This window comes from Anarrhichthys ocellatus, unplaced genomic scaffold (assembly GCF_004355925.1).
Source record: "Anarrhichthys ocellatus isolate YVR2014 unplaced genomic scaffold, GSC_Weel_1.0 scaffold30, whole genome shotgun sequence".
Lineage (NCBI taxonomy): Eukaryota > Metazoa > Chordata > Actinopteri > Perciformes > Anarhichadidae > Anarrhichthys > Anarrhichthys ocellatus.
The window spans coordinates 5,321,758-5,341,584 of record NW_022280060.1 but is presented as its reverse complement, the minus strand read 5'-3'; the positions used below and the strand labels follow the sequence as shown (position 1 = coordinate 5,341,584).

The 19,827-nt window shown below is 40.7% G+C and overlaps 1 protein-coding gene across 7 annotated transcripts in view; it reads left to right on the top strand.

Moving 5' to 3' along the window:
* unc13a (unc-13 homolog A (C. elegans)) overlaps positions 1–19,827 on the top strand; it is a 47,347-nt gene that overhangs the window by 23,485 nt on the left and 4,035 nt on the right. For 2 of the 7 annotated variants that reach the window (XM_031864065.1, XM_031864071.1), the window contains 19 exons: positions 168–257; positions 619–753; positions 1,950–2,083; positions 2,250–2,335; positions 3,285–3,411; positions 3,521–3,617; positions 4,372–4,515; positions 4,628–4,705; positions 4,873–4,950; positions 5,676–5,764; positions 5,889–6,035; positions 6,567–6,690; positions 7,909–7,914; positions 10,743–10,772; positions 12,136–12,192; positions 12,339–12,419; positions 13,972–14,119; positions 14,930–14,986; positions 18,694–18,786. In XM_031864065.1, coding sequence (XP_031719925.1) covers positions 168–257; positions 619–753; positions 1,950–2,083; positions 2,250–2,335; positions 3,285–3,411; positions 3,521–3,617; positions 4,372–4,515; positions 4,628–4,705; positions 4,873–4,950; positions 5,676–5,764; positions 5,889–6,035; positions 6,567–6,690; positions 7,909–7,914; positions 10,743–10,772; positions 12,136–12,192; positions 12,339–12,419; positions 13,972–14,119; positions 14,930–14,986; positions 18,694–18,786 — 1,801 coding nt within the window. The remainder of the gene's footprint in view (positions 1–167; positions 258–618; positions 754–1,949; positions 2,084–2,249; positions 2,336–3,284; positions 3,412–3,520; positions 3,618–4,371; positions 4,516–4,627; positions 4,706–4,872; positions 4,951–5,675; positions 5,765–5,888; positions 6,036–6,566; positions 6,691–7,908; positions 7,915–10,742; positions 10,773–12,135; positions 12,193–12,338; positions 12,420–13,971; positions 14,120–14,929; positions 14,987–18,693; positions 18,787–19,827) is intronic. The other 5 variants (XM_031864066.1, XM_031864068.1, XM_031864067.1 and 2 more) reach the window with 5 other exon arrangements.

The window sequence follows — 19,827 nt, the reverse complement described above, 5'->3', positions numbered from 1 at the left end:
TGACAGCTCCTCTAAAACATGCACAGACACATTCAGGAAACACTGCACACCCACACGGTAACAAGTGTTTCCTATGCCGGATCACACAAGCACACAGGGGACAAGGATGGATACGAAGTCATGTGTTGTGCCTCACTGTATTGTGTTTTTTCTTCGTCTGACTGCAGAACAACTTCCCTGCCAGCAGTCCCGAGAGGCTGCAGGACCTCAAGTCCACAGTGGACCTCCTCACCAGTATCACCTTCTTCAGAATGAAGGTACCGTCCCTTCTTTTGTCTTCGTTTGACAAAGCCTTTTTTATCGCCTGTATTTTCTCCACCCCACCTACCCATCAGACTGCCATTTAGCTCAGTGTGTTACACATATAGAATACATACATAATGAAGTTCATCAACAGTTTCCTCTTTACTCTGATTTGAAAAGCACAATTCAATATATTATATTATATTATAATATTATTTATTTGGTGTTCATCTTTCTACTGTAGAATTCGATTTTTTCAGAAGAATCATTTTTTATTTGTCTTTGCAATCGAGATGAGCATGAGGACAATTCTGAAATGCCATGATTTGGTGAATTTATTTCAGTTCACTTGCCTACTTTAACTTTGTTCTTCAGGTCCAAGAGCTTCAGTCTCCACCCAGAGCCAGTCAAGTGGTGAAGGACTGTGTCAAAGCCTGCCTCAACTCCACCTACGAGTACATCTTTAATAACTGTCATGAGCTGTACAGCCGCGAGTATCAGACAGACCCGGTAAGAAGCAGCAGTTTAATATTTGTAGGTGTTAGTGAAAATCTGAAATATGTTTCCAATGGTTTACTTAGTTTATTACGAGGTTTACTTACACAAGAAAAATACAGGGATAGTCTTCAGAAAAGATTGTTTTGGGTGCGTCGGTATCGGACTTTGATATTTTTTGTTGTGGATGTCCAATGATTGATGTACATTTCTTTTTCTTTGGCTGTGATTTGGTTCCCTCTCTCAGAAGAAACAAGCAGGATAAGTCACTGCCTGACTCCGGACTGACTGAAAGAGTTGGCCGTATTAATCATTCAAATCTTGGCCTGCAGTTTTCTTCATAAATAACTGTTACAAAGAGAGGTTTCTTGGACTAATCAGACCACTTGGCTTAAAAATGTTCCTGGAAGTGAAACTCCTTTGCTTGATGTCTGTATTTTGCTCAGTGCGTCTGTGTGTGGTGAGTCTCCGTCATCCTCTTAGTCGAGGTAGGCCAGGCTCTCCCATCCATCACTCCTGCATCGGATTTCAACAGGGATTTCTAGAACTTGCTTTAAGTCCTCATTAAAGCGGCAACTCCAGTCAGACTCCCTCGTGAATTTCAAATAAGCATTTTTCCCTTTGAATAAAACATTTTATCCTGAGGGACGTTGCTCTATTTTGTTGAAATCTCTGCAAGGTCATTCTTCACTCTTCAACCCCTGCAGTGCTCAGGCTTAGTTGTTTTTTTTCTTCAGCTATTTCAAAGAACTCTTCCAGACAGTTGACATTCTGAGTCTGTTCAAAGCTGTTTGAACAGCAAAACAAATAAGAACACCGTCAAGAATTCCCCTCCAAAAAAGTCTCTCAGTCTCGGACAATAAGAAATAACATTAGTACAATTCAAATTGAGAGTGATAACAATTACATAACTACACTACTTTTTGGAAGATTGGCCCATTGGATGTCTTATCCAGCATGTGTGAAGAGGTTTTGGCGTGTTCAGTATGGCCTAAAATTTGTTTAATGATGATAAGAAAATTGTTTTAAACAGGCTTTAAAATCTTAGTGATTGAGCAGAGTACAATTGTTTACAGACTCTTCAGGTTGGCAGTTGTTGCCAGAGATGCTGATCCTCTCATCACATACTGAACAAAGTCATCAAGCTAATATCAACCCAAAGAGTATATGTAGGTTTCTTTGTGACTCTAGTTGTGTCACTGCTTTTCCAGGCCAAACCGGGCGTCGTGCCTCCGGAGGAGCAGGGACCCTGCATCAAAAATCTGGATTTTTGGTCCAAACTCATCACACTTATCGTCTCCATTATCGAGGAGGACAAGAACTCCTACACTCCCTGCCTAAACCAGTGAGTCTCTTTACTCCTCTTCTATGTATTTGATCCCATTTCCTTCCCCATCTCTTCTCCACAGTTTGTTTTTCTTTTTCGTCTCTTATCTGCTCTCTCAATTTCATATACCTTCCCTCGCTAACTGCAAATACAGTAAGCCTTTCTCCTTCTCTCCTCCATCAAGATTTCCCCAGGAGCTCAACGTGGGTAAAATCAGCGCTGAAGTGATGTGGAACCTGTTTGCTCAGGATATGAAGTATGCAATGGAGGGTGAGTGCAAGTCAATGATAGATTAAGATTACGATTACGATTTTAAGTAAATGTACATTCCAATATGTGGTAAGCCACACCAAATGAAAGTATTGGAAGACTTAGCATTAGTGGAAATCGGTCAAATGGATTAGGAGATACAGTTGTTGACCTTAATGATGCTCCTTATCTGTTAAGCTTTACACACAAATCTGAGATATGGAGGACTTTTGTTTTAGCCCAAGCAAACAGCCAACACATTTTTGATGGATATGTCTGATTTAGTTAAAGGTTCCTGGTATTCCTCCTGCACTCATACCAGGGTTTTTTTTTTTATTAGAGGTGTAGCAATCTGACTATTTTAGTCCTGAAACCAATAACTGAGCTTTGGATATCGGCCGATACGGAGTACCGATCCGATACCAGATTTGAATTAATAATCTGTATGCCTCACTCTGTGGAAGTGATTGGGATCATTCTTTTATGTGTAAGGCACCATCAGACTTGACTTAAACATGGTGTCCTAACTTTGTAAAGTAAAGTATGACAAATATGGGCATAAATATAAATCCAGCTATTTGAGTCAGTATCTGACCAATGTCCAATATCGGTGTCGGTGCATCTCTAGTTTTGATCAAACTTTTGGAAATGTTTGTCAATTATGCATAGCCTGAAAGGTCATACACAGTGTTTGGGTTTGATCAATATTTGATTTCTTGAATAAAATTGGTGTGATTGGTGTCCTCTCCTAATAATCTCAGTCTTGAGTTGTGCTATGACAGCTACACAAAATGTGATTATGTAATTAAACCATTAATTATATTCATCAAGTCCGTGACGACGTGTGCTTGACTGTAGGTCAATCCCACTGAATGCACAATAGACCTGTTGAAATTGCAGGTAGACAGCTTAAATGCCAGGAGAGACATTTGCTCAACTTGCATTTGTCCACTTTATTTTTTTCTTTCAGAACATGAAAAAAATCGCTTGTGCAAGAGTGCAGATTACATGAACCTGCACTTCAAGGTTAAGTGGCTGTACAACGAGTACTGCAAAGACCTGCCCTTCTTCAAGAGCAGAGTGCCTGAATATCCTGCGTGAGTAGCAACTCTCTAACTTACACTGAAAACAGAAAAAAAAGCTATCATCTTGTCTTATTTTGGGTTCCTAGTTTGTAGATGCGTATATATTTTCTGCTCTCCATAGGTGGTTTGAACCATTTGTTATTCAGTGGCTGGATGAAAACGAGGAAGTGTCTCGGGACTTTCTGCACGGTGCTTTGGAGAGAGACAAAAAGGATGGGGTAAAAATGTCCTGCTCCTTTTCTCCTTATCTCCCTTTCACTCCTCTGCAAGCGCTGAGTCGCCGTTGTTCATGCAGAATTACTGTAATCCATCCTTTGTACTTCCTCTGTCACACGCAAAGTTATCAATCAAAGTTGTATCCTCCATCCCGCTCTGCATCCCACACTTCTCTCCTGCATTCTTCAAAGGCAACAGTAGAAGCATGGACGTGGCAGCACAGACGTGGATATTAAGGCATACAGTGTATTTGGGCTAAGAGGATGTTTCAGTCAAAGTGCTTCGTTGTACTCTTTGGAAGTTCAAAGAAGCGTGGTTGAGCCGTGCATGTACTCAAGGAGGTAGACATCTCTGTGACAGCAGGACAGTGTGAATTAATGGCCTTATTCCATAGTTTTGACTGGAGGAAAGCTGTCTTCACGTCATTACCCAGACTCCCCAGAGGAGCACAAACACACTCACCTCTAGCCAATTAGGGACCAGGTGCTAACCAGCAGCCAATTACATGAAGACGGACAGGAGCTCCCAACTGTCACCGGATGTCTGTCTATGGCTGTAGGGGGTCTGAGGCGCAGTACATGTGGGCAAAGATATCAAAGGTTCAGTTTAAAATAGCATCTAATGGTCCGTCTGTATGATCTTCAGTGCCCAGAGGTCCCATCTTGCTCGCTTCTCACCTGCTACTCCTACTCATCCCTAATCACTTACGCATCATCCCACTTTTTAATCTCCTTGCACACCCTTTCTGCCCTGCAGTTCCAGGTCACATCAGAACATGCTCTGTTCTCCTGTTCGGTGGTGGATGTGTTTTCCCAGCTCAACCAGAGCTTTGAGATCATCAGGAAGCTCGAGTGTCCTGATCCGCAGATCGTAGGACACTACATGAAGCGATTTGCTAAGGTAGATTCAGTTCAATTTGCAGTCAAATCACACCTTGCCAAATCTTTAAAAGTAGTTTTCACTACAGCGTGATGATTAATGACCTGCTGATCGTTCTTGTTTCTCTCTCCAGACCATCAGCAATGTGCTTCTTTCCTATGCTGATATCATATCCAAGTTGTTTGCCAACTATGTCACCATGGAGAAAGTGGTAAGTGACGAAAGACTTGATGAACCTGTGTGGATTTTCAAAGTGGACTCAGCTCTGTCAATTCTAATCAAAAAGTACATTGGAGTATATTCATGGTTGCTGTAAGAAATGTTTCTTTGAATCCTATACCAATAAGAAGGCTGATCCATTCGTCTTTCTATCCTCAGCCCTGCATCCTGATCAACAACATCCAGCAGCTGAGAGTTCAGCTGGAGAAGATGTTTGAAGCCATGGGTGGAAAAGATGTGAGTGATTCTCTTTTCTTGGTCCTGTCTCGAGTTTCAACTCCCAACCGGTGTTATTCACCAGCTTAGTTGTGTGCGTATGTTAGTATTTGGTTACAGTTGCCTAGTACAAGCTTCTTAAAGCTGGGACTTGCAGTTTATTTTTGGCGTCAAATGGGCAAAAATGTCGTCATAACCTTTCAGCATACTGTGATTCAGTATGCCTCGGGGAGAAAACTATACCTACTCCTCTTGGCCCTTCTTTCAGGTATAAGAAAATCTAGATTGTGATGGTAGACTTTGGCCAATCACAGGTCAGTTCAGAGAAAGGGCCTTCCTATTGGCTGTTATACAGATGCGCTTGTATGTCCCTTTGGTGCCTCAGACTTATCAAAAAGAGTGTCTGACAAAATTGATTAACTGAAAATGTTGCTTATAGTTTAGCCTTCTGCTCCTGGCTAAGGTTTGAGAAGGCTAAACTATTAGCAACAGTTTAGCCTAACAGTTCGCAAAAGGCCAAACTATTTGCCACAGTTTCTCTCCATCTCTGAAAATGTCACCGAAATTTAGCTGGAGTTTGCAAAGAAAACACACCGAAATGTTCTCAAAGAACTGAAACTATATAACGGCATTGGGATCACAATCCCAAGCTTTAATCCAAATGTGCTTTGTCATTATTACTGCCCACCCTACTGCCCAGTCACTCCAACCAGTTCTGTGTGTGTGTTTCCATGTGCGTACTTTAGCTGTGTGTGGAGGCCAGCGACATCCTGAAAGACCTGCAGATTAAGCTCAACAATGTCATGGATGATCTCAGCAGGATCTTTTCTGTCAGGTAGAAACACACTCACACACAAAGTCATTCTTACATAAGATCACATTCAGGTGATGTATATTCAGACAGACCGACAGACACAGTGCAGACTTTGTTAAAAGCCTCTTCTGCTTCTCCCCTGTAGTTTCCAGCCTCACATAGAGGAGAACGTGAAGCAGATGGGAGACATCTTGGCTCAGGTGAAGGGAACCTCAAATGTGGGAAATGCCAGCAGCGTTGCCCAGGATGCTGACAACGTCCTGCAGCCCATCATGGAGTTCCTGGACAGCAAGTGAGGCCATTTTAGTGGAGTCCTCTGAAGGGGATAGTTTAGCTTTGAGAGCATTTCATTATTTTTTTACCTAGAAACTCACAGATGCTTGTTTTTGTCTCTGAATGCAATTTGAAGGTTTGTTGAATGGTCATCATAGTTTAGGTGAAGCTGTAGATGTCGGTGAAGCTAAGATGCAGCCCAGGAGGAGTTATAACAGCAATCCACACACACAAGTTTGTTATTTTTATGTAGTTTCGCTACTTTTGAGAGAAATTCCTACTTGATTCCATAGTCATGTTATGGATTGTGCCAAACTAATATTATCACTGAAATTGCTCACCGAGACATAAGATTGACTACAAAAGGCATCCGTGAGCATGCCTGACTCTAGGTGAGTAGAAGCAGAAAAGAAATTCCCTAAAAGACTTTTTTTTGTTCTTTGTTCTTGATCATCATTTCTTTTTTCCATGAAAAAAAGCGCTTGCCTCCTTTCTGCTGCTTATTAATCACCACTCCTTCCTGTCTTCTGTCTCCCCCACCTCCTGCCAGCTTGACTTTGTTTGCTAAGATCTGTGAGAAGACCGTGCTGAAACGTGTGTTGAAGGAGCTGTGGAAGCTGGTGATGAACACCATGGAGAAGACCATCGTTCTGCCGCCGCTCACAGATCAAACGGTGAGAGTGCACAGACGTATGAGCATGCATTCAGAGGCATACAGCCGTACAAATACACACAGTAATGATGCTAAGCTGCACACGTTGGCACTCGATGCTGACTGTGCCTGCTGTGGATAAATATACACATATATGCAAGTGTGGATGTTGCTACGGAGATATATAAGATCTTATGATGATCAAGGCAATACATGTAACACACATGCAAGGATACACACTTACACACACCTCCAACTGCTGAGGCGGCATCAAAAGGAGGAGGAGGAGGAGGAGGAGGTGGAGAATATGAAAGGCAGACATTTTGTGCGTGTGTTGCGATTCAAGATGGCCCTCTTATAAAAGATCAATTTCTATATGGCATTCTATCCACACATTATATTTAGCATCGCCCCAGTTCATCCAAACAACCGAGATGAGACCCTTCCCTTTCAAGAAAAAAAAAAAAAAAAAAAAGCTGAAAAGAGAAAAGGAGTGCACCATATCATTCTTACACCAGCTCATGGCTGCTCTCCAGTATGTCAGCCAGCAATTATCTGGAGAGATTTCTGATTTATGAGTAACTCATAACAAAGTGGCAGAAAATATTTGCCCAAAGGATCCGGCCCACTTCCAAAAAAAAAAGGAATCATACATTTTGGAAAGCAGCCTCTTGTTTTCTTTTGTTTTGGATATATGTGTTCTTATTTGTGTTTGGTTATGAACTAAAGAGCCTCATATCACTTTTAATAAGGTGATAATTAATCTTTGGTTACCATGTTCTGTGCTAGCCAGTTATCAACACAACTGGTTCAGCCTCAGTAGCCATTGGTCTGCAGTTAGCCCCTGTCCAATTGAGTTAATCCAATTAGGGAAAAGAGGGAGGAACAAAAACAGGAGAAGATAGTGAGTTCTGCATGTGTGCAAATACCACATGATCATCTCTAGAATGGCTATTTTTGCAAGTGAAGTTGCTGTTAAAAGCTAAAACACTTATTTGCTCTATTCTAAGAAATTTCATAGGAGTAAAATTACTTAACCACTGGCCTCTCTCACTTCTCTACCTGTACATAGTCCAGGCTTTAGACATGACAATTGGTCCACGTCCTTCCAGCCCTCAGGCCCAAACTTGTATTTTATTTTTTTTATTGATGTGGGGCTCTTTGCAGCTTGACTGACCCTTCTCTCTGGTTGTTGTTGTGATTACTATTACATCCTGCTCCCACCGCTCTCCCTCCACAGATGATTGTAAGTACAGCACTCCTGAGTGTGTGTCTGTCTGTCCGTCCACGGTGGTTGGTTCTTTGCTATATGTGGCTGCGATCTTCCCCTGTTTTTTAACCCCACATCACACCCTCTCCCTTCTCACCTCTCAGATCTGTCCCAATCTGTCTCTTCTTCTTCTCTTTTTCTTCTTCTTGTTCTTCTTGTTCTTTTTCTCCTCCTCCTCCTTCCTATTTGTCTTCTTCTTCTCCTTCTTTTTCACATTCTTCTCTTCTTTCTCTTCTCTTCTTCTTCTCTTTTTCCTCCTCTTCTTCTCCTACTTCACCCTCCTCTTCTCTTCACCTTCTTCTTCTTCTCCTCTCCTCCAACACTGTCTCTCTTTCGAGAAGACAGAAGCATGGTGCATTCCTGACTGGTTCTGATAGGTCCCACAACCCTTTCAAAAGTCTCCACCAATCAGTGCCCCCCTCTTCTGCTGTCTCTTCTTCCCGAACACTCTCCTTAAAACAGGAAGTGGTACTCCTCTCTTGCGCCTGGTGTTGCCTTGTTTCTTCTCATGCATTGTTTCCTTATACTGGGACTCTGGTGGGGTGACTCTGATCTCTCGGTGGCTTGGTATCTGGTGTCCTGACCCACCCCCACCCCCACCCCACGCCCCTCTCCCTCCCTCCACTGTCCCCACCTTTCCCACCTGTTTGAACTGTGTCCCCCTCCACCGCCCACTGTGGGTTTGTTGCTTGCATCTGATCTATTTCAACACTGCAGTCTTCACTCAGTATACTGTACAACACTGTACTTTATGTCTCTGCAGACCTGTCGTGTTGGTCTGTCCTGGTTTGATTTTATGTTCTGTTGTTACCATGATGATTGTGATGCTGGTATTGTCACTGGTCTTGATGCACAGAACGACTTTTCTAACGAGACTTTATCAGTTTGACTCTTAATGTCTTTGACTCGTCTTTTCCATGGTGTAGTTGATAATGCTGCACAGGAAGTGATGTGTTTTCTAATGAACAGAATTGATGTGTGTTTCTTGGTAAACGTGATCTGCAGCTCTTATTTATTGTTAACCTTCAAGTGTAACCAGTGGTGAAGGAAGTATTCAGTTCCTTAACTTCAGTAAAAAGGAACTCCACAAATAAGGAATGTGGAAATAATCCATTATGTGTCAAATTCCTGTTCTGAAAATGTTATATAAGTAAAAGTACGTAAGTATTATAAGTAAAATGTACTTAAAGTATCAAAAGTGAAAGTACATATTTGGCAGAAAAATGGCACTTGAGGGTTTTAATTATTTAATATACTGTTGGGTATAATTATGTGCATTATATATGCTACACAATAAATGTCATTGATCATATCGTACCTCAAAATTTGAAGTGGTAATCTCAAAGATTTTCATTTAAATAAATAATAAATGTCTGTTAAGTCAATATCCATTGCGGAAGGAGATAACATAATAGTTTTAGCGCATATCGCACGCAGATAAAAGTATTGCAATATTAGAATTTTTATATATTTTCAGTATTACAAACCAGGCGTCTGTGTTGGCATTCCCGTAAATACTGCTGTACTTCTGATTGATTTAGAATTTCTAATTGTGTGAGAACAGAATTGTGCTTTGAGATCAAAAGTCTGGAGACTTTACATTGATGCATGAGCTTACATTTATCAGAATTGTGTGTATAGTTAAATGTTTGTGTCTATACAGGGGAGAAAAAATTAACTACCTAGTTCTTAATACTGCAAATATATAAATATTGCAATACTGTCATTATTAGGCCATAGGCTCAATCACCAATTGTGTTACCTGCCACTGTTGTAGGCTTATTGAGTAAATGCACATTTCACCACTGAGTGCAACAGTTCAATGAATGAGTTATCACATAGAGCCGTAATGTATTGAATCTGCTGAGTTTTATCTGATCTTCTTTTAAAGGGATAAACTTTTGGGGAACTACACTTATTTGCTTTCTTGTCAAAAGTTAGATACGAAGATTGTTTGAGTGTAAATCTTTTTAAGTTCAAGTTCTTAAGTTTGAGATTATCATATCTATGCTTTCAGTAGAGAGCGAGCGGCAGGAGTTAATTAGCTTAATTTAAAGACTGGTAGTGGAGGGGAAACAGCTAGCCGGGCTTTCTCCAGTTCAAAAATCCGACTACCAGCACCTCTAATGCTCACCAATTAACATGTTATATCTGATTCGTTTTTTCTGTACACAAACTCGAACGTTTAAATGAACTATTGTGGATTGAGAGCTACGTGCACTAACTATTTCTTGGCGGCGGCAGCAGCAGCAGCGGGGCGCACTTACATGTGACACAGTTGCAGCACATGTAAAATCACATCCTGTCACTTTTACGCTCCGTTTGTGTAAGGATTAAACAAACAAGACATAATGTGTTTATTTGTGAGCTGAGAGATGGGAGTGGATAAAGCCAAGCTAGCTGTTTCCCCTTGTTTCCTGTCTGTATGCTAATATAAGCTAATCACCTCCCTGCTCTAGTTCTGTGCTAGCACAGATATCTTCTCATCTAAATCTGCATAAGAAGGCAAATGTGGACAAAATGTTTTGTTTTATCAGCATGCATTTACTCCTGTCAGCATGTATGCTCTTCTTGCTCTGGCAACCGGCAATCTGTTGTCTGATTTTGTTGGTTTGGCGGTAAAGCTTATTAGCTAACTGAAGGGAGATGACATCTACAGCAGTGACGAGTATGCTCATTTTTTTTTTTTCAACATTTTGCACGTTTGCACTTAAAAGGCTTATTCTCATGTAGCCATTGAGAGTGAAGTCAGACTGCAGGGACTGGCCACTGCTTGAAGTATTAACCACATGCTCTCTTTCCAGGGGAGACTGAAGAATGCGTCTCACAGTGATGTAAGGACTAAACCCCTTTAGATCAATGTGTCTTGTCTCTCTCCTTGTCTTCTCTGCGTGTCTCCGTCTATCTCCCTCAGCTCGCCAGTCAAACAAAGCAGTGGAAATATTGATTTTTCACTTTTGTTTTTGCACAACGGTCCTTTATAGTGCTGTTTATGTGCTGTGAGAAATGCTGTAGCAGTAGCTGCCTGCACTCCCAGCCAAACCGTAGGTTATACACTCAAATCGACATGCAGATATTTGCGGCTCAAACGCACCACAAACTGCCAGTCAAGGAGGTTAATCGTCACTTAATTTCACTTGGAGTTCAAAAACTATTAGCTGTTTTGTTCATTTCTGCAACACAGAAGAAGAAATATGCCGTGGTTCAGCTGCAAGTTGCATTGCAAAGCTTTACGAGCCTCATTCTGGAAGTGAAGTTTGGCACTTTGACCTGCAGTTTATGGTGCATTTTAGCAGCAAAAATGTGCTCGTAGGGTGAGAATATTTGGCATAACATAACTATTTTCATCACAGTAGCCCCATGAAATAAAATGCTCAACCATCTACCTTATTTTCTGTAGATTTAACATAGTGTAGCAGTGGAGGGTGGCTGGATTTCTCTCACATGACCCTGTCAGGCTTCGCTTGCCTGACTGAATCTAAAGTAAAAACAGTTTAAATGAATAGACACATCACAGTTTCAATAGTGCACACTAGTTTAATTTTTCCATTTTAATTAATCTATAACGTTTTGTTTCTGACATTATTGTGCTGTTGCTTGTAAGATTATTTCTAGTCTCTAGCCCCATACAGTATATAACAAAAGCTTATTTCGTGACTAAGGCTGGAACCAAGGATAGGATTAAAAGTGCAATCAGTAGCACTTAGTGATATATTCGCGCACCAGAGTATTGCATAAGGCTGGACATCCAGTAAATACCTGCGTACCCCACAGTGCAACTGTATAGCTGCTACATGTGTGTGTGTGTGCACTTGTGCGTACATTAGTGCACAAGTGTGTCTTCTTTCTTGCCCTAACTACGAGCTGAGCCACTTTCCCTTCTCTTTGTACTGACATGTCTCAGTGTGTGTGTGTGTGTGTGTGTGTGTGTGTGTGTGTGTGTTGTGTGTGTTGATTTGTTCAGCGGAGTGTAATGTTCTGGAATGAATAAAACACAGATAAGTGTGATAACAGCATTTGAAGGAGAAAGCACCTTATATCTATAAAGCGGCTTAGAGTGACTGTTTGTGAATGTGTGTGTCGGAAACGTTGCTGTCCTCTGTGTGACACTAAGCCGTTTACTGCTGCCCCGCATTGTCCCGATAATAACAATACTCCTCTCTACCGTTCTTCCATCTGTCCTGCTGTCTTTTCCAGGGCACTCAGCTCATCTTTAATGCTGCCAAGGAGCTGGGACAGCTGTCCAAGCTGAAGGTACAATATGTTTTTACACCGTTATGCTCTGGGCCTGACACCAGTGCTTCAGATCAAGACTCTTAATTGCCAAGAAAAACGAGACACATGATATGAACAGACAGGCGCATCATTTTGGTCTGTGCTTCTATTGTTGTCATCTTCAGGAGCACATGGTTCGAGAGGAGGCCAAAGCGCTCAGCCCGAAGCAGTGTGCTGTGATAGAGCTGGCCCTGGACACCATCAAGGTAAAACACTTCGCTAAATGTCTTTCACTGTCGGGAGCCACCTTAAATGTTTGACAATAAACAGGTATGGCTAGTGGACATTACAGTAAACCCTTTGGTTTTAAAAGTCATATTTGAATTTGAAGTTTTCTCCAAGGATGTGGTTTATAATAGTCCAACCTTTAAGACTTTGAGCGTTCCCTTTTTGGGCTTTACAGCTCTGTGATTTATTTGTTTAAGTTACAGAAAACTTAATTGAGAGTCATGTTTGTACGATAGCTATATGTGCATGTGAGTGATGTACTAGGCAAAGAACTTTAACAACAACAAAAAACGTGAAACAAAATAACAAATCACTGTATGTACAGTATGGCTGTTTCAATTAGATGCAAATAAAATCAATGGTGACCACGGAAATCAGACCTCCAGGTGAGAGCATGTTCCCTTTCTGGAGCTGTTTTTACCTGTGGAACAAAATGTACCAGACAGGCTTAGAACTCAGAGATTGAACTGGGACGTAATCATTTTTTTTAAAGTAGGTAAAGAAAGAACATTAAGTTCTATAATTAACACCTATTAAGCTACACTGGATTTTAAGTTTACTGAGATGGTTAAGAAAAGAGAAATAAGACATATTTAAAATGGACATTTCATTCCAAAAGCATCTCTTGCATAAGATAACTGGAACATCCGTAGAGCAGGGGCACAGAAATGATTCAGACGATGTGGAGCTGGAGAGAGGCCCTGTAACATGCCAGAGATTATGTACATATTTAATTAATGCAAGCTGTTGGTGGTGGATCCACAATTTGTAGCAACTCATTCTACAGAGACAGAAACCATCATCACTTTTAAAGTTTGCAGGCAGGTTTAATGTTTCAACAAGTATTCCACAACTTTTTTAAATGTAGCATCTGGCTATAAGACATGAGAAAAATGCCCATCACAAAACCTAAGACTTGTAATTTTGCTATAATACAAGAAAAAGGAGCTTATTCTCACACTGTAGAGCCTAGATCCGTTAACGTTAGCATTTTTGCTTGAAAAATAAGGATTAATCAACTGTCAAAATAGTTTTTGAATCATTTCCTGTCAATCGACTAACAGAATAACCAACTGTACTTTAGAACAAACTGCCTGAGTAGATTAGGTTTGCCAAAATTAGTTTAATCTTTTAGAACTTTTCTAAAACACAAACAGACTTTTTTGTGAATCACTCCCTATCCACCTTTAAGTTTGCTAAAGTTTTGACCTGTTCTTAATTGTACCTCTGTTTGGTGGTGTGATTGGTTGTAGCTGGTGACATAAAGACTTTTATTCCTATTTTATTGTTTCTTTTGGGTTTTGCATTGTTGACATTGTTTTCATAAAAGTGCTATATAAGTATAGGTTGATATTATTATTATTATCAATAGATTAATTGTTGCAGCTCTAAATTATTTTGTAAACATTTTGAATCCTTTTTTCTCAGTTGAACAAGTAAAGTGCCTTCTCTACTTAAAGAATCTTTTGCAGCGAATAAGTAAGTTAACAGCTGTCGTCTACTTTGTCTGCCTGTCTTTGTGTGTGTTAGCAATATTTCCATGCTGGTGGTGTGGGTCTGAAGAAGACTTTCCTGGAGAAGAGTCCTGACCTCCTGTCTCTCCACTACGCCCTGTCCCTCTACACGCAGGCGACAGACAAACTCATTCGCACTTTTGTCCAGTCACAGAATGCACAAGGTAAAATAATTGTCTTTGGGACAATTCTCTTCATTTCCAGTATACCTTCATTTTCCAAGTGTGAAGTTAATGTCTAACGCTACTTCATTCTGTTATTGAGATCAGCATATCTCTGTTTCTACTCTCCCCTCTCAGAGGAGCCACCCTTCTCGGTGTCTCCCACTCCTCTGTTGATATTAGGGTTTCCCAAATGTTGAGCTCTATATCCTGAAAGTGTCTCCCATGCTTTGTAGAGCATGAAGTCGAGGCTGTAGCTGCATAATATATTTTCTCTCTGCTCTGAAATTCGGAGTCTCCTGGAAGCCAGCCTCGGGAAACACACAGACTATTCTTTACATGATCTGACAGCTATTTGCAATGAAAAATAAATGCCCGCCCCCTCTTTTCTCTCGCTCTTTGATTCTGTTGCTCAGCTTCCGTCCTACCGTCAGATGGCTTCATAACAGCCATCGTCTTTGTGGAAGCGCTGATGGCTGACACGCTGTCCCTGGGCGCCGCTGGTAGAAATGCCATGATCATTTAGAATTTAATTAGCAAAAATGCCATGTTGTTGTTTTTGGAGCATACCTAGGTCCGGTTTGCAGCAGAAGATCTGTGTGTGATTTGACATGTTGCAGGATTTCACAGCAGATCTGAAGAATTACAACAAGCTGATTTGATTAAAATAACAATGTATCGATCAGGATCTCTCCCATCTTTAGGGACAAGACTTATAAATGTTGGTCTGTTTTTCTACTCTGTAAACTTCATATTTCTACGTGTTTCTCCTTTCTCTGTCTACCTCCTCCTTCTGCCCCGTCTGTGGGCCAGTGTTCGGCGGGAAGGGGGTGAGGTTCACCACTAGTGAGGATGTTTACCCAGACAAGGGTATGTGGCATTCAGGCTCAGGGCCTGAGACATCCAGGGCTACCGGAAAGCCTCCAGACCAAAGCCCAACTCCCTCCACCCCACCCCATGTGCATCCCAAAACTCCCCTGCAAACTCCCCTGCCTGCTCAAACTCATCCCAACAAACAAATGCAATGCACAGATTGAACATCCTTTTCTATCTCTGCCTTTTTACACACGCATACGCATACATGCCCACCGCAACTATAACAACATAGACTTTATGCATTCATGCATGTAATGTACACACTGATGCCTGTATGTACGGAACTGCACTGAATACATACGCCATGGACTGTATGTATGAACAGACACTAAAGCATGATGTGCTGACATCAGACAAAAAGAATAGAAATGCATTAAAGTGTGGAGGAATCCTGATCCAGCATGATGTCACCCAGAGAAGCCCGAGGGCCCAGTAAGTGTGTGTGTGTGTGTGTGTGTGTGTGTGTGTGTGTGTGTGTGTGTGTGTGTGTGTGTGTGTGTGTGTGTGTACACGTGGGCGAGAGGAAGAGCGAGTGACTGAGCAGAGCCAATGTGACTGAGTGAGACTGTCTTTAAGGTTGTTGAAGCAGAAGCACAGTGTATTGTCTGTCTCCGGTGAGGAAGACAGAGAGGAAATCCTCCCCCCCACCCCCCACGTCACCACCCCTGCCACTGTGTTTGAAGTGAAAGACGCTGAAGAAGAAGACTAGAATGATTACGTAGAACGATGATGGCTGTTCAGTTTTGTCTGGGAGGGCTCCCTGTCCTCGCCTGCTCTATCATCACACAGAAATACAGAGACTGACACATTCAAACACACACATAGCTCCCACGTGCAGCGCGGCTCGCCCTACAGCAGTGATGAGAGAGGGTGCTCAACTCCCACCCCCCCCCTCCACAGATTGAGCCAATCAGAAACAGCTCAGGTCAGGTGGTCTGATTTCTGTCACTCTAGATTAGTATCCAAAGATGTGACACTTGCTCACAAGCACTTACACAGGATGACTTCATTTGATGCTGCACAAGCTCCAGCACACTGACTGTCCTCTTGATGAACAACAGTGGTCTATGGACAGAAGCCAAGGAGAAACGTATAGAAGCAGTATAAGCACGAAACCAAATACTTCATGTCGGAACTAAAAAAAAAAAACTGATTGGACAGCATTGATTTTATGTGGTCCAAATTGTCCCATCTAAAATTTCCAGTAGGTCATTTCATTTTGCAATTTCAAAAACTTTTCTTTTTTACAAATTCAAGTCATTCACGGGTTTTCAGTGGCATATCTGAGCTCCTCTATCTTTGATCACATGACTGACAGAACACAACCTGATTGGCCTGAAGTCTATTCCATTGCGACTTCTCAATTTTACCAATTCAGAATGAGCTACTTGATTTTTTTGTTGTTGACTTTTTAGAGTCAAAAGTTATGAATTTAAGCAAGTCGGCTCTTATTTTGACGATTGGATTTTCTATTAGAATTTGTGATCCGTAAAAGAATCTTTAAATTTAGTTTTTTTTATTGCACAACTTTAAATGACCTTCTGGAAATATCAAAGACGCCACACAAATTTAGACAGATGGTTTTCAAAGTGAAATATTTCAGCGCTATCCACTCATTGGTATTTATATTTCAGCATGAAGTTTTCGTTAGTGGTTACATTTCACAGTTAGGTATTCATTATCACAGTCCCATAGTGTGTCTTCAGCCTGCCCGCCAGCTGCTGGATGCTGTTGACTGTAACAAGGATGCAAATTAACTTCCTGCCAAGCAAGTGGCTTTCACTGGAAAGAACAATTTCCAACCGTATTAGAGTAGACGATTAGAGCAGGATGACTGATCGAGGCTCAGTAGACTTTATTCTTATTAACTCACATGCTGCTGATCAGTGATGACTGTGCTACTTGCACACTGCAGGCTATGAGCTACATTATTTGTAATAGAAATAATGAAAGGTCAAGGTGTTTCGACGCTATCCACAGTACAAGTTTGAGATTTAATGTCTCTTCTGGTTAAACCTTTCAATATGGTAGAAAAATATGCACCGATTGAAGAAGAAAAGCCTGCGTTTTCTTGGCAACATCTTCCTGCCTCCCAGCCAGCAAAGTTTGTTTCTCATCTTTTATGGAAAACCTCCATAGAGTAGACCAGGCCAGATGGATGACTGCTGCTCTCTTTGGTCCTGTTGGCAGCGAGACCAACAAATCCCATAATGCTCCCTGGAGAGCTGCATGCCAGGAACACTCTGCCATCTAACTCCCACGGACACCTTGTTTCGTGGGCGGCTGGTTGAAAACACACAAACAGGCTGCTGTTTGTCGCTACAAAGCTACCGTTGACAAAGTGAAGACATTAATTAAAACACTGAAAATGTATGTCCATCTGTCGCCGTATCCTTCTGGAGTTGTATGTGGATCTCAACCACTTGTTCACATGCAGCACAAAACAACACACACACACAGACACTGAGGAAAGATGTGCCCATCATCTCCCTCCCAGACAAAAGAGTCGGTGCCTGAGTGGAGCCATCACTTCTATACTCTAAAATACAGCTTACAGCTAGAAGTTCTATTGAAGCAAAACAAATTTATTTGGTATTTTGTGTTAATCATTTGCTATCCTAGTTAAATTAACAAGATTATTGTAAGTACAATTTGAGACCATTAGATTAGCCAAAAATCACAAATCACATATTTGCGTCATAGGGCTTTACAACCAGTACTGCATTCAACTATTCTTGCTTAAATTTCACTTCGAGGTCTCGCAGTCATGCAATAATGTCCAATGTATAGGGTAGATGGAAACTACACTGTGGAGAAACGTAATGACAACATTAGTTTAATGGAGTTCAAGAAGTATGGATGTGAAACTTGACTTGAATTTGAGTCCTTCAGACTCTCTTCACACAGCTTTACTGAGAGGGTTGGGTATCAGTAGTGCCGTCCTTCACTATCAGATCAGAGAGGCTGAGCTGCTTCTCGCTCCGTAAAGTCCTTTCCCTTTCTTGTCCCTCCTCTTGCCATGCTTGGGTAAAAGTCTTTACCAAGGAATGGGTGTGTCCACCTGTCTAGATCCATCTGAGCATGTCTTGACCTGATCTATGTCGGGGGTACCACACTTTCAGTTGACCTTCTCCAGCTTCTCTCCTGTCTTCTTCTCAGCCTCTTACTAACCACCCTGCATCCTAACAGACAACTTGCGTCTATGAGTGGGCACAAATTACTGTCCTCACTGAATCCAAATTATTACCTCTCAATTGTTGAATTGTAAGGCAGAATGTATTCCATGAGTTAATGTATTATAGTTGTCCTGCATTACAGAGAATGGTATTACTATCTATATTAAAAAGGTATGCCCACTCATAGCAGCTCTGTCTGATTGTCCACTTCCAGACCACAACATATGCACAAGCAGATCACGATGCCTCATTTTAAGCCCTCCTGTTACACAGTGATTGGTTTAGTATATGGACCCGTTTGCCCAGTCAATATTCTGTGTAATATCCAAAAGGTTACAGTCAAATCCATTTCAATGTTCTCTTTAGAAATTTGAAATGGAATTGGTCTGTAACCTTTCAAAATGAGGAGGATTAATTTGGGCCCAGTGGTTTGTGTGAGTGTTTGGTCTGTGATAGGAGCACCAAGAGTCCATGTTTCCACGTTTAAAGGAGTTAACGATCCCCTCTCTCTGCCGGTCCTCTCAGGCTCTGGTGTGGACGATGCCGTGGGAGAGGTGTCCATCCATGTGGAGATTTTCACTCATCCCAACACTGGAGAGCACAAGGTCACAGTGAAAGGTAAAGGAAAATCCATACTGAAGTATGCCATTGAAATGTCTCAATTATATTATAGAACAATCTGCCATAAAAAATCTCATAAAATAGTTATAAAAAATGTTGTAGTATAGTATGTCATGAAAATGTCTCTAAAAAAGTCATAGTATAATATGCCATAAAAATGCCGTATTACAGCATGTGATAAAAGTGTTGCTTAGAAAGTCATAGTACATTATGCCATAAAAAAATCATTAAAAAGTCTTATTATAGTATGTAAAAGAAAGTCATAATATAGTCTGTTGAAAAAAGTCATAGTATGTCAAAAAGAGTCATAGTATAGTAGGTCGAAAAAAATATATAGTATGTTGAAAAAAACCAAAAAAGTCATAATATAGGTTGTCAAAAAAAGTTTAAAAAAAAGTAATAGTAAAGTATGTAAAACATAAGTCATAAAGTCATAGTATAGGTTGTCGGAACTTTCGTTAAGTCAGTGTAGTATGTCAAAAAACTTTATATTATAGGTTGTCGAGAAAAGTCAAAAAAGTCATCGTATAGTATGTAAAATAAAAAGTCATAGTATGTCGAAAAGAGTCATTATATAGCATGTCGAAAAAAGTCATAGTATAGGCTGATGAAAAGGGAGTTAATTTTTTATTTCATTAAAAAGTAATTGTATAGTCATGAAATGTTAGAAAAGTCATAGTATAGTATGTTGAAAAAAGTTATAAATAATACTACAGTATAATATGTTATAAAAGATAAAAAGTCATTGTATAGTCATGAAATGTTATAAAAATGTCATATTATAGTATGCCATAAAAACTTCATAGTATAGAATGCAATAAGAAGTCATAATAAATGTCATAGTATGTCATTAAAAAGTCATATTATAGCATATCATAAAAATGTTTCTTTCATAGTCTATTTTGACAAGCAACCGAATATGAGACCTGAGGGAGAGCCAGTATTTTTTTCTTCATCATTCTCTGTTCACTCTCGCTTGTTCTCAATGCTCCACATTTTCACACATTTCCTCCACATGAATCTCTCTCTCTCTCTCTC